Below are 15308 nucleotides of genomic sequence, written 5' to 3'. Positions count from 1 at the left end.
CTGACAGTGCTGCTTGCTCTCTCTTCATGACTTTTTCCCTGCCCTTTTCTTCTCGGTAGGGAGTTGAAATGTAGTACTACTCGCTTCTTCTGCAGCCTGATCCAACACTGCTATCTCCTCTTCTCCTGTTCGGGGCGGCACTGTACTAGCAGAGGGAGCTGGAATTGTAACCCAACCCGGCAGCCCGCGCACACGGCGGGGCACGGGCGCACGGCATCGTCTCCACCTCAGCGAGTCAGCGTAGCTGTGAACCGACTGGTCAGACTCAGACGGATCGGCGGCCGACGCGCCCGCACGCGGACGGCCACCGCAAGGCAATCGCCGGCGGCGGCGTGCGAAGTTGCGATGGAGAACCCCACGTCGGCGGCGTCGCGTCCGGATTTCTACGACTTCCTCGACCGCATGCGCCGCCCAGCCGCCGCCGATCTCTTTCGTTCGATCAAGAGGTCAGTCACCCCCTTCCCCGTCCCGTACTCCGGCGAGGCCACACCGCCAAAAAATCGTAGCTTGAATTGATCAATCTAGATGACTAGATAGTGGAGCGCGGATTGCTCGCTAGTCGCTATGGATCTATCTAACCAGCGGTTAGCTTCGCGCCCGCAGCTTCCTCGTGTCCTTCTCCTTCCACGAGCCCAACACCGAGGGGGACGGCAGCAAGGTACAGGGCTTCCTCACTGAGATGGAGGGCGCCATCAGGGACCACCCGCTCTGGGCCAACGCCACTAACCAGGAAATCGACCACGCGCTCGAGGTGAAACCTCATCGGGGTTTTTTTTTTCTTTTCTTGCCCTCCTTTCGCGGATGCTGTCTGCATTGATACAATGAGCATTGAGATGCACTGATGAGATTTTGTGCATTAGGGCCTTGAGAAGTACATCATGACAAAATTGTTCAATCGCACTTTCGGGGCCTCATCAGAGGATGCCATTATTGACATGGAGATCTCAGAGAAGATTAGTCTACTGCAGCAGTTTGTTAAGCCTCATCACTTGGATATACCTAAGGTTCTGCATAATGAGGCTTCATGGCTGGTAATTCATTCTGACCTTTAGACATTCACAACACTATTTCAGTCCCTGGTAGTTGTAACGATGGGAGTACTCAATGTATGCTACTCTAGCTGTACTTAACTGCATATTTGAATACCTTTATATGCTGATCAAAATGAAGCCCCAAGTATTATTTGGAGACATTTACTAGCTTCAGTATTGAAAAGGGTGCCAATTGTCAAGTATTTGGCACTATCTTTTTCTGTTGTCAATAATCAATAGTATTCTCATAGTAATGTTCAAGAAGTTACTTGGTTTAATCATGTATTATTCAACTTGTCCATATAAAATTTTTATACACTCCGTTCGGCTGGTACATTTTAGTCTGCTCTTGGCTGCTCTCGGCTGGAGCTCTTCCAGCCAGAGGCAGTAGTGCAGCAGCTGTGCTGCTGATTGCAGCCGGGCAACGGAACGAGTGAGGGGAATAAAGAAGGATGGCCACCGCCGGGTTCGTACCATCCGAACGGCTGCTGCCCACCAGCCGAACGGCTGCTGCGGTTGAGCCCAGCCCGAAACAGCCAACCAGCTGGCTTTCAGCCCATCCGAACGGAGTGATAGTATTCAAAATTCACATAAAAGAAATCAGTCCAGTCTACAGCCTAATGTCCGTGCTAATGACCATTCTTTGGCTCCACATACCACTCTAGCTTGCAGTGAAAGAGTTGCAAAAGATAAATTCGTTCAAAGCACCACGTGAGAAACTTCTATGCATCATGAGCTGCTGTCAAGTCATCAATAACTTGCTTCTGAACATATCGATGTCAAATGATCGCACACTGTCTGGGGCTGATGAGTTCCTTCCTATTCTTATCTATATTACTATCAAGGCAAGCTCCTCTTGGTAATTAACTGTTTACTCTTGATATTTCTTCTCAGTTTTGATTATAACTGAGCTTTCTGAAAACATGATGTAGGCCAATCCTCCTCAGCTGCACTCAAATCTAAAGTTTGTTCAGCTCTTTAGAAGGGAAACAAAGCTAGTTTCAGAAGTCGAATATTATCTGACAAACCTCATTTCAGCAAAGATGTTTATAATAGATGTTAATGCTCGCTCGCTATCGATGGAAGAAAGTGAGTTTCAGAAGCATATGGAATCGGCAAGACTAGCTACTAAAATATATGTGGCTAGCCCTAGTAGCTCACAGGTGCTTCCTACATATACAAGGGCACATAAGGAGGAAACTGATCTAACAGGTCTGCTCACTAATACAGTCAATTTTCCTCTCTTAATACAAAGATGCGCAGCTCTCCTGCATGTTCGAGAAAAAACTAATACAGTCAATTTATTCGAAGCAGTTTGTATGAGCATGGATGATGGATATGCATTTCAGTTTTCAATTCACATACCAGTTTATTTTAGCCATCAAATAAAATGTGTTTTTCCTGTGGTCTTGTCCAAGAACCATTTTACTTGAAAACTAGCATAAAAATGGTCTAAGCTAATTTTTAAGACTCTGACACACCGCATAGTGTTCAGATTTCCATTTAAACGGTTGTTGTGCATCCCAATCAATTTTAGGGTTTAAATTCAGTTTTGCTTGTTATTGTTCATAATCGTAATGTTCAAATTGATAAACAACAGGCGCCAGATTCCCTTTCATGGACTCAGAAACTGAAACTTTGAGTCCAGGGGAAGTCAAGCAGTTGCATGACCTGTATAGGCAAGTTGTCACCAGATATACGCTGCTGTCTAAAGCTTTAAGAAAGTTATCCATAGATGAGGATCAGCTCCTTAGTTCAGTAGATGATTTATAAAGTCATGTGAAGATGTAAAGATCGTGGTATCAATCATAAACAGCCTCCATGTCCACAATACTCTTGTACATGTACAGTGGACTAGTGGAGTTAATATGTGTGCAGCCTCGTTTCCATCGGTTGCAATCTCATAGGAAAAGGAATGAGATCTTACAGTCAATGCATGTAAGAAAGGCTACAGCAAGTCCAACGCAAATACAGGTACGATCATTTTGGGCATGTCTGTCTGTCTTTTCAAACACTTGAGTGCAGTCCTTTCTGCAATCTCTCTGCAGTTTTGATGCTTTATGGTATGCTCATTTGTTACTGCAGCCCGCACCACCTGTGAGTTGGGCATATCACGCATGGCTACTGCTGTTTTTGCCTTGTCTCACTAATGTTATGACATGACTTGCACCTAGTCATGGTCAGTTCGTGACTTGTACTTCGATTGGTGATCCTTGTTATTCTCCTTGATAGACCTTCCAACATCGGTCCTGCTGAAACTGGAAATTGACCATTACACAGCATATTATCTGAGTTATCCACTTCTAAATGGTGTACAATCTGCCACCAGACAGTGTTACAATTTTGGCACTGAGAGCTTCCTGCAATGAAGAATATGAATTCGAACCTAAAATGAAGACCAGAAAATCACTAGGGAAGGTGGCGATGAAGATGGAGTAACAAAGCTGGGAAAATTCTGAAACTCATCATGCTATACAACTATGCTAGTTGATTCCTAATCACTTCTAGGGAAGGTGGAGATGAAGATGGAGTAACAAAGGCTGGGAAAATTCTGAAACTCATCATGCTGTACAACTATGCTAGTTGATTCCCAACGTTCAGTGGTTGGTGTTGAGCCTTGAGGTTTGAAAGTCGTTAGTGTTGGAAAGTGTGCAAGCATGGAACACGCAAACTTAGCATGTTGCGGATGCATACAGGAGGAGCTAACCTGGGAAATGTGCAGGAATCTTATTATGCTTCGGGCCCTCGACCAAACTCAGTCACACATTATGCTGAGGAAGATGAATAATTTGTGTGAAGATTGTGTCATAATCGAAGGTTGGAGGATGATGAGAGCAAATTTCATGTAATTCCCATTTGGTTAAACAGCTGATGTACTTTGAACAAAGCTTATCATTGTGTTCTTTTTTTTTTGAGTGGTAGGCGTATTATGGTGTTCTAATGTTTTGAGTGGTACGCATCGAGGGATGCCCCTCGCTTGATTTGTTTGTGCTCCACCATGTTGAGCTGGTATTAAGAAAACAGCTTGAAGCAGGTGCAAACTGTTCTATTAAGAAAAAACCGAGGAAGTATGGGGGAAAGGGATGAATCTGTGATTAGCAGCGCCCCAAAAAGAAAACAGAAAAGAAAAGTTCATAATGGTGGTCAGCAGGAGGGGCAAAAAAGAGACGTTGTCGGCAGGACTCGAAGCAGCGCCCGCGCGTACGCCTCCACGTGCCCTCGCGGATTGTGGGATGATAATTGGAACTGGTACAACGAGGTCAGGTTACAACGACAAAAGGTTCGCTGCCAAATCCTTGGCAAGTCGGCCAGTTCCTATTACATCCAGTTCAGTTCTAGATCGCTAGCTGAAATATAGAGCAATGTGTTCGTCTTGTGTCGTGCGTCTTCAGCCGACCCATTGTGGGTTGTTATATTTCGTTGGGTCTTCGCGTCCTGGGCTGGCGTCCTCCAGGTTGGGTTGGGGTTGGCTTTATGACAGGTGTATCATGTATGTAGCTCTCGAGAATTTTTTCAATGATTAAAATAAAATAAGAGCCGTTCATGTGATAGAATCATATGGTGATCAAGATATGAAGTACTTGGAAGTACCTAGACTAAAGTTCCTAGTGGTACAAAAATATAAGACCAAGTACCAAAAAATGGGACTGAATACTAATTTAATTTATTTTTTGTAAATATCTTCCATTGATCAATAGCCAGAAAAAATTTCAAGACAAAAGTAACTGAAAGTACCATCATTATAACAAAGCTCGCAGCTCTCTGCTGTTAGTACTGGTATCTTGTCATAGTCTGTTTTCTACTGACTTTATATTAAGAGAATCAGTGAAATATTTCTCAGGAGTGAAGAGTTGTAAAATAATCTAAGGACCTGATGCCCTGCTCCATCCATGGCAATGTCCTAATCAAAGCTATTTTGGAGCAAATGTCCTTCTTAATTCCCAGTTAGTTTTCCCCAAGGGGAAAAGGATCAGTGACTGTCCTTGTTAACTTAAATTTATCAGGCAGCTTGCCACAAACTAATTTGTCGATGCTGCTCGATCTTACATATGCACATCAATGGTTGCTTTCTCTTCTTGTCAGGAAAAGAACACTTGTGAACGATGGTCACTGGTTTCATTTCTGCAATTAATCAAATATGGCATATTTTGGAACATTCCAAATACATTCAGAGTTCAGAGTAATAACTTTTTGCTAGTAATATCGCAACACTACTGTTGAGTATCTCTCTCTAGGAAACATTGCTAAATGCTACTCCATCCGTTCCAAATTATTAGTCGTTTTGACATTTTTAGATTTATAGGCTTTACTACGCATCTGCATATGTATTATCTAGGTATATTGCAAAGTCTATATGTCTATAAAAGGTAAAACAACTAATAATTTGGGACGGATGGAGTAACGAGTACATCCATGATCAAGACAGCTTGATCATCAATATGCAAAGCTATTGTATAACCAGTCCTAGTCAAAACTAATTTGGTGCTAGTGTACTTCTTCATTACAGTTTGCGTTCCCCAGAAAAAAACAATCAGTAAACGTCCTCGTTACCATAAATTTATTAGGCAACTTGCGACATCAAAAGCTACCAGTGGTTGCTTTCTCCATGCCAGGGAAAGAATGTTTGTGAACAATGATCACTGGCTTTCTTTGTACAAGTAATCAAACATGGAATATTTTGGAACATTCCAAGCTTCTAACAACACTTGGCTTCGTTGCTAGTATTTCACGACACTACTACTACTGAACATTTTTCCTTGAAATAAAAAAATACTACTGAGTAGTGAGTGCATCCATGACCAAGGCAGCACTCTCAAATACTACCAAACAAAAAAAAATTAACATCATCTCAAGAAAGATGTTAAACAACAGCTAAGATCATCATAAGAAAGATGTTAAACAACAGCTAAGATCATGAAAAGAAAGATGTTAAACAACAGTTAAGTGGAGAAAGTGTCCAATGTGACCGACGCATTTGCTGATGGGCTGATGCATAATTTAGAGCAGAAAACCTGACAAGTGAGCCGCCAAGTCATCTTAAATTTTCCTCTTCTGAAAATTGGAGGCAGGTCATCATGATAAGCGAATATGCCAGGAACACTATGCGAGGAAAGATCTATACATGATAGGATCGAAAGCAACGCATATCCTGGTTCTAATCCAGTGGTCCATATTCCTGATGGAACGGGCCTATAAAAATTTCCTGGTCAAGACAAAAACTTGTACGAAATCGCGTTTTGAATTCGGGGAAAGGGGATGGTAATTGGTGGCCACATCATGATCTCCACATAATTCAATGCACTTGTCTAGTGCTCCACAAAGAAGCGATCGACCGATGATTACGTCGTGCGTGGAAGATTCGTCCTCAGCAAAGTTCCCATGAACTCTGACCACACTCTGAGCTGAAAACAACAGCAAAGAACCTCCGAATTATTTCAGCCACATTTGAATTTGAACAGCATAGAGTTTGAATTTCTGAAGTTCAGTAAACATGTAACTGGAGATTGCGTGAATGCTGACTAGCACGCCGACAAAATTAGCTCATGGGATCCGGCAGTTTATCAGCACTCACTCAATTGCATGTGTATGTGATAACGACCGCTGTCGGATTGCTCATCGGACAGACCGGAGCCCTGAATCCTCACTAAAATCGCATGAATGGATTACTTCATGTCGGCAGGGACGAAAAAATTGCAGAAGAATTCAGGAAATCAGGGCCCTTGATCAGGGATGGTTTTTGTCACAGCCCTAAAAAAAAAAAGAAGGAAAAAGAAAATAAAAATCCCGCGCGGGCCCCACCTGTCAGCCTCTCCCTTCCTTTCCTCTGTTTTGCTCGCGCCGCGCGGCACGCGTCGCCACGCCGCCGGCGTCGATCCTCGTTCCACGCGTCGACGATCCTCGATCCGCGCGCGTTCTTATCCGTGCTGAGCCGCCCCTCCCCTTATCCGCGCTCGCCCGGCTCCCGTTCCCCGCCTCAAACCCTAACCCTAGCCGCCATTGCCGCCGCCGCAAGCTCCGAGCTCCGCCGGCCGCCGCGATTCGCTGCCGCCGGTGAAGCCCTCCACGATTTAGCTCGCGCGTCACCTAGACCTCCCCATCCTCGATCGATTTGAGCCTTGACCCGGCCTCTTTCCCCTCCCTACAGGGCCGGCGACGAGCACCTCGGTCCGCCGCCGCCTCTGTCCGTCGCGCCGCCCCTCCGCCGCCGCTTCTCGCCCGCATCACCGCCGGTGAGGCTCGCCTACTCCTCCTCTTCCCCTTGCGCGCCGCCCCTGGTCTGCTCCGCCCTGCCTCGCCGCACCGGCTTGCGCCGCCGCCGCCGTCACCGCGCGCGTGCGCGCGCACGCCGCGCCGCGCGACGTCGTGGCCGCGCCCACGCCGCGGTCAAGGCCGCAGCCTACCTTGACCCGGCCTGGGGTGGGTCGCTGGTCCGTGGGACCCACCTGTCGGCCTCTGGCTGACGGGTGTGGCCTGATCCGGGTGTACCTAGCGAATTAGCTAGGGTTCCTTTAGGTTTTATTTTCCTGCAAGCTTCCAAAATCCATAGAAAATCGTGTATAGCTCCAAAAATTATGAAACTTGTTTTGTTGGATTCCTCTAGCTGAGATCTACTTAGGAAAAATATTGTTTTGCATGTTACTTTGTTGTAGATTTATCTATAGATTTATCTTGCAAAAGTGAGTTTATTGCTTAGTTATTTGTGTACTGCTTGAAAAATGTCAAACTAAATTTTGTTAGACTCCTTGTGAGGGGTAGTTTTCAGTGGTGCATCTTACTCATGTGATTCCTTGCTGTTGGTTAGGGTTTTATTTCGATTTCATGCTTGCTGTCCAAAATGTGGTTTAATATGGAACTTTTTGCAGGAAAGTGATAAAATGGCAAAACCAGTTTTGTTAGCTTTGTTTTCATGCCTAGTTTCTATGATAATTTTCTTGGATTTGTTTAGTTCAGTTTGTATGCCTTTCCCGATTTATCTTGCTTAGAGTAGCTGAAAACGGTTTTATTTATGGTTAATTCTAGGAAAATGTTTTTGCTGCAAAACCAATTTTCATGCGTTCTTTGATTTGTTCTCTGCATGCTCAAATTGTTTCATGATTTATGCATGTTGTTAAGATCATTTCTTAATTCTTGCATCGCATTCATGCATTTTAGTGACCGGACCGTCGGAGAACGAACCCGTGGAACCCGCCGAGTCCGTGGAGCCCGAACCCGGAGTCCCGTTCGTGGTCGAGTCTGAAGTTAACCCAGGCAAGCAGCTAAGCATATTCATTGCACCTATTTAATCTGATTTAGTTTAGTTATATCACCGGGTAATGTTGGGTAATATATATTATGTATGTATTGCATTCTTGTACCTGCTTCCATGCATTACCTTTCCTTGATTTGTTATCCATTTCCTTGGCACTAGTTAGATAGTTAATCACTTAACTTGACTAGATGCTTAGCCCTGCTTAGAATACTTCTTTTGCTTGCTAGAAAGGAATGGTTTGGAGTATCACACTTACCTGAGTATCCTTGTTCGCACTTGAGCATCTGGAGTTAGTAGAGTGCAGTATCGAGATTCGAGCGGAATGGTAGGGCCTAGTGAATGGAGTCATATGGGCATAGTCCGCTTGGATCGTTTAAGGACCGTTCGTGGATGACGTCGGCTTTGAGCACCTTTCCGTGCTACCACATATCCAATATAATGGAACGGATAAGCCAATTACCTTCCTTGACTTGATCATTGATGTACAGTCCTAGATACGTGGCCAAGGGCTATGCAGAGAGGCTTAGAGGTGTCCCCGGGTGGACCTGTGAGTAGGAAAGTTTAGAGATGTCCCCGGTGGAAACTAAGTCTCTACGCGTAAGCTAGGTGTGAAGATTTCAATGATTGAGCCATGTTGGGAACGGTTGATGCGAGTACCCTCTTATCCAACTTTAGCGGGTTGGGTGAGTCGCATGGTCCTTGCGTCGTGTGGGTAAAGTAGTACACCCTTGCAAGGTTATAATCAATTCGAATTGCCGCGCTCTCGGTTATGAGCAAGCTCTTTGTCCGTTGAACTCTTCGTAGAAAGTTTCGGTTATGTTGGAAATGGTTGATGGCACCTCTGTGCCTCATTATTTTGTATACTCTTAGTGTACTAAAATTGTTTAGGGGTTTGGGCAACATTAATTAATTCTGATAGGTGATAGTGTAGAAGCTAATGCTGATGCAATAATTACTTAACCTTAAAGCTTTTACTTGAGCCAATGCATGATTCTTGCTTATTTAATCGCGTAAGTCTTGCGGAGTACCTTTTGTACTCAGGGTGCTTTCTAAACATAGTTGCAGGTGAGCCAGAGGTGGTGTTTGGCCACTTCTACCCCGCTGATCCAAACGCGGGGAAAGAGTAGGTCGTGGTGGCTGTAATGATGTCCTTGAGCAAGGCGTCATTACTTTAGTAAGTCCTTATCGTATCTGAGCTTCGTGAGAGTATGTAAATGCAATAAACTTTATGTTTCTGTTTAATATGACTCGCGTGAGCCCAAGGCTTGTAAAGTGAAGTTTGAAACCCACCTATGTTGAACTTGTAATTAAGCTGTGAACTCTGGTTTGTATAAAACTGCTCTTTGTGGTTTATTTGGCAATGTATTCGATTGTAAACGGTATGTGCATATGCTGAATCCTGGGCGTATGTTGGAGCACATACCGGGACTACCGGATTTGATATTATTTTGGATGAATGACATGTCGGTTATTCGTGTCTCTAGATGTGGGATAACACGTGGCACGCACTCTGGCAAGCACGTGTTAACTCTCATCTGGATGATAATGACCGGCGGTTCGTTTAAAATAGTATCAAATTGGGCGGTTCTCACAGTTTTCAGCTCATTTTGGCGCACGTGAAGGTGAGCATCACAGTTCACAGCCATGATTGGTAACCACTCCATCAAGCCCAGCAAAACCATGAAAGATTGGCATCTCCTTAAGCCAATCAAGAACCATGGGTTCAACATCAGACGTCCCTAAAAATAGTTGCAATAATTGGCTGGTTGCTTCCTATCAGTTGCAAGCTTGCCGCTCCAAATTTTTTATTAGAAATGTGATTCTCGGAGTTTATTTTATTTTTTGAGCAAAGTTGACTTCTCTTCTGACTAAAGAATCAGTTGCAAGTGGTAGCAAGGAACATCAACATGGGCTGTGTTTAGTTCCGCGAAAAGTTCTCAAAATTTTTCACTGACGCACATCACATCGAATCTTACGATACATGCATGTAGTATTAAATGTAGTTAAAAATATAATTAATTGCACAGTTTGGTTGTAAATGATGAGACGAATCTTTTGAGACTAATTACTTCATGGTTGGACAATAGTTGCCAAATAAAGCCGAAATGTACTATAACAACTTTTTCGCAAACTTTTCGCGAACTAAACACACCCATGGTTTCCCTTGCAGGCCAGCAGATGAGAACAAATCTTACTTGAAAAAGCCAAGCATATCACTAAAGATGGTTATAATTTGTGTTCAGAAACTCACCCTAAAATCTGGATAATTTTGTATTCAGTAGCTTAACTTTATTGGAATGTGCAATTTAGATATCAATCATTGCTTTGCACTGCACTATAGCGGGTAGCATATGCAAGTTGGACTGTGTGATGCTATCAAATGAGTAAAAAAGTTGTATTCTTTGCTCAAAGTGATCCTCTGTTGACACTAATTTGCGCCAACACACTCGAAAACGCTAGAACGCGCGGATCGTCGACACGATCTTCACCAACGGGCTCCCTGCGCACAGACCGGTCAGACCGGTTGTAGCGACCGGTCAGACCGGTACTCCAGGGAGATCCGCAAAAACCTAAAAACCTCGAGCTCGGGAGGGATCCCGTCGGAGCTCGTGGATCTAGGGTTGCTCTGAGGTCGGCAGGCCACTCAGAACATCCTCGAACGCCATGGAGATGATCGAAGAACAGCAGATGAGATTGGAAAAGTTAGGGTTTGGAGGAAAAAGTAAAAGATAAATGTGTGAATCGATTGGAATTACCATCAATCGGCCGTGACCCTTCATATATATAGGGTGGGATGGACTTATCCCGCAAGAAATCATATTACAAGATCTAAATCTATTGAAATCCCTAGTTGTACTCGGATTCTACTTGGACCGGTCAGACCGGTCAACCCAACCGGTCAGACCGATCGGCTGCTGCCGGACCGACTACAGCGTCTGACCGGTCAGACCATTAGGGCGTACCGGTCAGACCGGTCTGTATTGTCTAATGCCAATTTTGGTCGTCAACATCCTCATACACTCGTGTGGTCTGGTTGCTCCACATGACTCCATGGATCGTATTATCCTCCGTACTCTGTTCCTAAAGAAAGAATTCACAGCCTGTAACCAACACTTCCAGTTGCTGGTTAATTTTGGAACCTAAGATACACTTGCACGAATGTTTGCCGTGTGCTACAAGCCTGCTAGATTTGACGAAGTCTCAGTAGTATAAATCTGAAAATAGCTCGTGATTTGTCTGAAAAAGAAAAGTAGGGACATGCCTCTGGCTCTCTGCGCCTTTTGATTTCTCTAATATTCAGTCGTTTTATCTAAATACTATTCATCAAGGAGAAAATGTATACGCCAATTACTCATTTTTTTTCCATTTTTACCATGAACCAAAAAAATGACCCTCACCTTCAATCAACAGCAGTGTTAACTGCTAACGCGTGTAAAATCTACAAGTTGGGTGAATTTGTACTAAATAACATGTAATAAGTAAGATGGAATTCTCCCATCTTGTACCTTTTTTATATATGCAATTCCCCCAGCTCTTCTCTTTCCAAAATTTCTGATCTTCCACACCTCCTAGGACTTTTTGCAAGGGCTGGAAAGATTGCAGCATTTTGTGCAAATTAAGCATGCAAATATTCAGAACTAAAATGTAAATTACCAATCAAATGGAAAAGGGAAAAAAGACCAGCGATATTGCTAGCTAGCTAGCTCCGCCTGCAAGAACAAATCTTCGATCCGTCTCAGGCAGGTGGTCATGAGGCCTCCTGGAGCTCCACCACGACGACGGCCTTCTCCTCCTTGGCGCCCGCGTTGCGGAGCAGCCGCCGCACCGCCGCGATGAGCCGCTCGGCCGCGGCCGGCGTCCGGCGCCCGTCAAGCGCCCCGCAGAAGGCGGCGTGCCTCGCGATCGCCGCCTCCACTTCCAGCTCCGACCCACCCCCGGCAGCGACCTCCTCGCTCACGGTGTCGCCGCAGAGCCCGCACAGCCAGCGCCCGCCGTACCGCGCGCGCACCCCGGCCGCGTACGCCGGCGTGCACTCCTCCCTGAGCCCACAGCACGCGCAGACCTCCCACTCCTCCACCTCGGCCGCGGCCACAATGGCCGGCGCCACCTCTTGCCCGGCCGCCGCCGCGGACATGAGGGAGAAGCCCAAAGAATTCTGTAAGATGAAGCTGCTTGGTGGGCGGAAGGAAAGGGGGATCAGAACTGCTCTGCGAGTCCGAAACTCTGAATCCACCAGCGGAAGGACATGGAGGTGCTACTCGCCGGTGGTGAGGGTGTGGGGGAGAAGGGGTGGATGGACAGGTGGTTCGTCCATGGGGGAGGAGGTGGAGGGCAGCGGAGCTGCGATTGGTGGAGCAGCTTGCTCTGTGGGGATTGCGGCTTTGTATTCGGCGAGCTGGAATGGGGGAGTCCGTGAGGCGGGATGCGGAGGTTAAAATGGCGGAAGGAGGGTGGGACGGTGGGTGAGGGGTTGGAGTGGGTCCCGCAGCCTTAAGATTGAGGTGAGATTTGCTTGGGGGTTTTGGCGAGCTTTGAGTTAGAACCCGTGGCTGCTGAGCTGGCAGTGACAGCGATGCACATTGGTATGATGGCTATGCTGAGTCTCCAAATCTCAACTCATGGTTGTTAAGTTCCAACAATGCTCTGGTCTACTCCCCCCGTCCTGAAATGTAGAGTATTTTGGGTTTTTTAAGACATATTATGGAGATAGAGAAAAGACACATGTACTCCTCATTAGTGCATTGTTCAATTAATCAATTTCTTAATTTTAGTATGTCTTTTTTTTACTCCTTCGGCCCACCATAATTGACTTTTTTACAAAACTAGCACCGAAATCAAGGAGATTAGCATTTTTTTTGCAAAGGATCTTAGAATACCTTACGTTTGCAAATTTTGAACTCTCTAATGTCTTATATTACAGGACAGAGGGGATTATATAGATAACTTGCACTAGAGTTTACTTACCTATTTCATGTTGTATTGGGGTCAAATTCTTATCGAGCTTAGTGTAAACGTAATCATAAAAAAAAGTAAAAGTGTTTTTCCGTAACAGTGAATTATGATGTGCCTTTTCATGCTTCCTCTTTGGGAAACTTTTAATGGTTTGTGCATAAATCAGGTTCTGGCTATATGATGCGTTGGGACACATCTACTGCCTGTTTTCTCAAAAACACAAACACACATCCATACTGCCCCTGCACCACATCATAAGATGTTTTATTTGGTAAACTTTATGTGTACGCTTAGCTCGCACCTTTCGATTGGTAACCATATAATTAAACGAGGACCTACGGGGGGAACACTAACTGGAGGTGCCACGTAAGGAGATAAGCTGGCATTAGATGCCAGCACTGAACAGATATGTGCTCCACCACAGCACTGTGGTGCTGACCGGCGCCGATCTGGACAGCCACGGGCCTACTTGCCTCGCTCTTTTATGCCCTCATCAAGTGATCTTGTGGGCTAAAAATCCTGAAGATTATAACATAGCAAATGGGGACCGGCCAGGTGACTCGAACATTAGTGGCATAAGTGAGTTATGAGCATTCTCTATTCACGGCGTTTGATAGAGCTACTCTATCAACAATTTCCTGTAAGAAATGATTATTGTTGGATTGATCTCTCCACTAATGGGCCCAACGGCCCATTGAACCCTAGATCTGCGCCCTGATTGGGGGCGCCCAGCCCAACTATGGTTGGGGGGGGGCTGTCACCCTGTGCTATATAAAGATGGTGGGGGCCGGCGGCTCTGGTAACGAGGTTCGTCGCACCCGTACATCCCCACCTACAAACCCTAATACGATCTCTAGGGAGCGCAGGCAGTGACGGGAAGCCCGCCGCCACACTGACGTCTCCGCCTCCGCTGTCGACACTGACTCCCCGGCGTTGGCGCCGTCGTCCACGACTACGCCGTCACGATCGTGAGGCCGCTGCGTCACTCGCCGCTGCCCTAGCGCAGATCTCCATCAACGAACCTGAGATGGCCGGATCGTCCTCAAGCGGTGGTGGTGACTAGGGCTGGAAAAAAAGCTCGCGGCTCGAAGCTCGGCTCGGGCTCGGTGCGGCTCGGCTCGGCACGGAGCGGCTCGCGAGCTTGGAACGAGCCGAGCCGGCGAGCTTGGAACGAGCCGAGCCGAGCCTCTTTTCTCGGCTCGCTAAAACGCCGAGCCGAGCCGAGCCGGCTCGCGAGCTGAGGCCAAACCAAGCAACCAGCCCAAATTGCCAGCGGCCAGCCCACCAAAGCTATATTCTGTTATGAACTTTATGCCTTTTTTCTTGCTGTTACATTCATGAACTTAATTAGTGGGGCTAAGAGAACCTTGCTGTTAAGACTTAAAGAACATTGTTGTTTGCCTTATTCTAGCCTTTGTCGTTTGCATTTTTCCTACAAAAACTGCTCCATAATGCAATGGGCTGTGTGGCTCGCGAGCCGATAACGAGCCGAGCCGAGCCTCTTCTATGGGCTCGTGAAATTGCCGAGCCGAGCCAGGCTCGGCTCGCTGCACGACCGAGCCGAAGCGAGCCGAGCCGAGTCGAGCCTGGCTCGGCTCGGCTCGTTTCCAGCCCTAGTGGTGACGGTCTCTCTCTCCCTCTCTGTGTACTCTCTGTGTAGATCTAGGAACCACTTGTACTTGAGCAAAGGAAAGAGAAAGAAATCCCTCTCGATTGTGCACTGTGTTGATCTTATAGTTCTTACAATGGTATCAGTCACCTATACTAGTGTAGATCGAGTTGGGAAAGGATGGATTCATTTCGAATCAAAAGAAACAGAGAGCAAGAACACCGATCTCGAATCAGAAAAGCCACAGAAAGCATCGATTTGACTAAAGTCGAACAAAGAAAGAAAGAACTTGTGTCAAATCGGATCGAGAAAAAACAAACCCTAACCCTAGTCAAAGGACAGAGACGACGAGCCTTACCTATGCTCTCGTCGCTAGCACCAACGTCGGCCACCGCCGCACGTCAAAGGCACCCGCGGCGCTGGTACGCTGGCGCATGGGATGGAACCGCGCCGCCCCTCGTCGGCG

At 46.1% G+C, this 15308-nt stretch overlaps 2 protein-coding genes across 3 annotated transcripts; one reads left to right on the top strand and one right to left on the bottom strand.

Moving 5' to 3' along the window:
• Positions 1-103: 103 nt before the first annotated feature.
• LOC120692493 (vacuolar protein sorting-associated protein 9A-like) lies at positions 104-4065 on the top strand. Of its 2 annotated transcripts, XM_039975807.1 has the most exons (7): positions 105-446; positions 604-751; positions 861-1031; positions 1697-1876; positions 1964-2243; positions 2632-3005; positions 3117-4065. In XM_039975807.1, exons 1-6 carry the CDS (start codon positions 346-348, stop codon positions 2802-2804), a joined length of 1053 nt encoding a protein of 350 aa, XP_039831741.1. In that variant the 5' UTR covers positions 105-345; the 3' UTR covers positions 2805-3005; positions 3117-4065. The 2 variants fall into 2 exon arrangements, with proteins under 2 accessions (XP_039831739.1, XP_039831741.1); XM_039975805.1 differs by lacking the exon at positions 3117-4065 and having other exon boundaries at positions 104-446; positions 1964-2778.
• A 7563-nt stretch (positions 4066-11628) lies between these two features.
• On the bottom strand, positions 11629-12737 carry LOC120692505. Its single transcript, XM_039975831.1, has one exon. It carries the CDS (start codon positions 12413-12415, stop codon positions 12029-12031), a length of 387 nt encoding a protein of 128 aa, XP_039831765.1. The 5' UTR covers positions 12416-12737; the 3' UTR covers positions 11629-12028.
• Positions 12738-15308: the final 2571 nt, after the last annotated feature.

The sequence above is a fragment of the Panicum virgatum genome, chromosome 9N, assembly GCF_016808335.1.
Source record: "Panicum virgatum strain AP13 chromosome 9N, P.virgatum_v5, whole genome shotgun sequence".
NCBI classification, from domain to species: domain Eukaryota; kingdom Viridiplantae; phylum Streptophyta; class Magnoliopsida; order Poales; family Poaceae; genus Panicum; species Panicum virgatum.
This window is presented reverse-complemented; position numbering and strand designations above follow the sequence as displayed.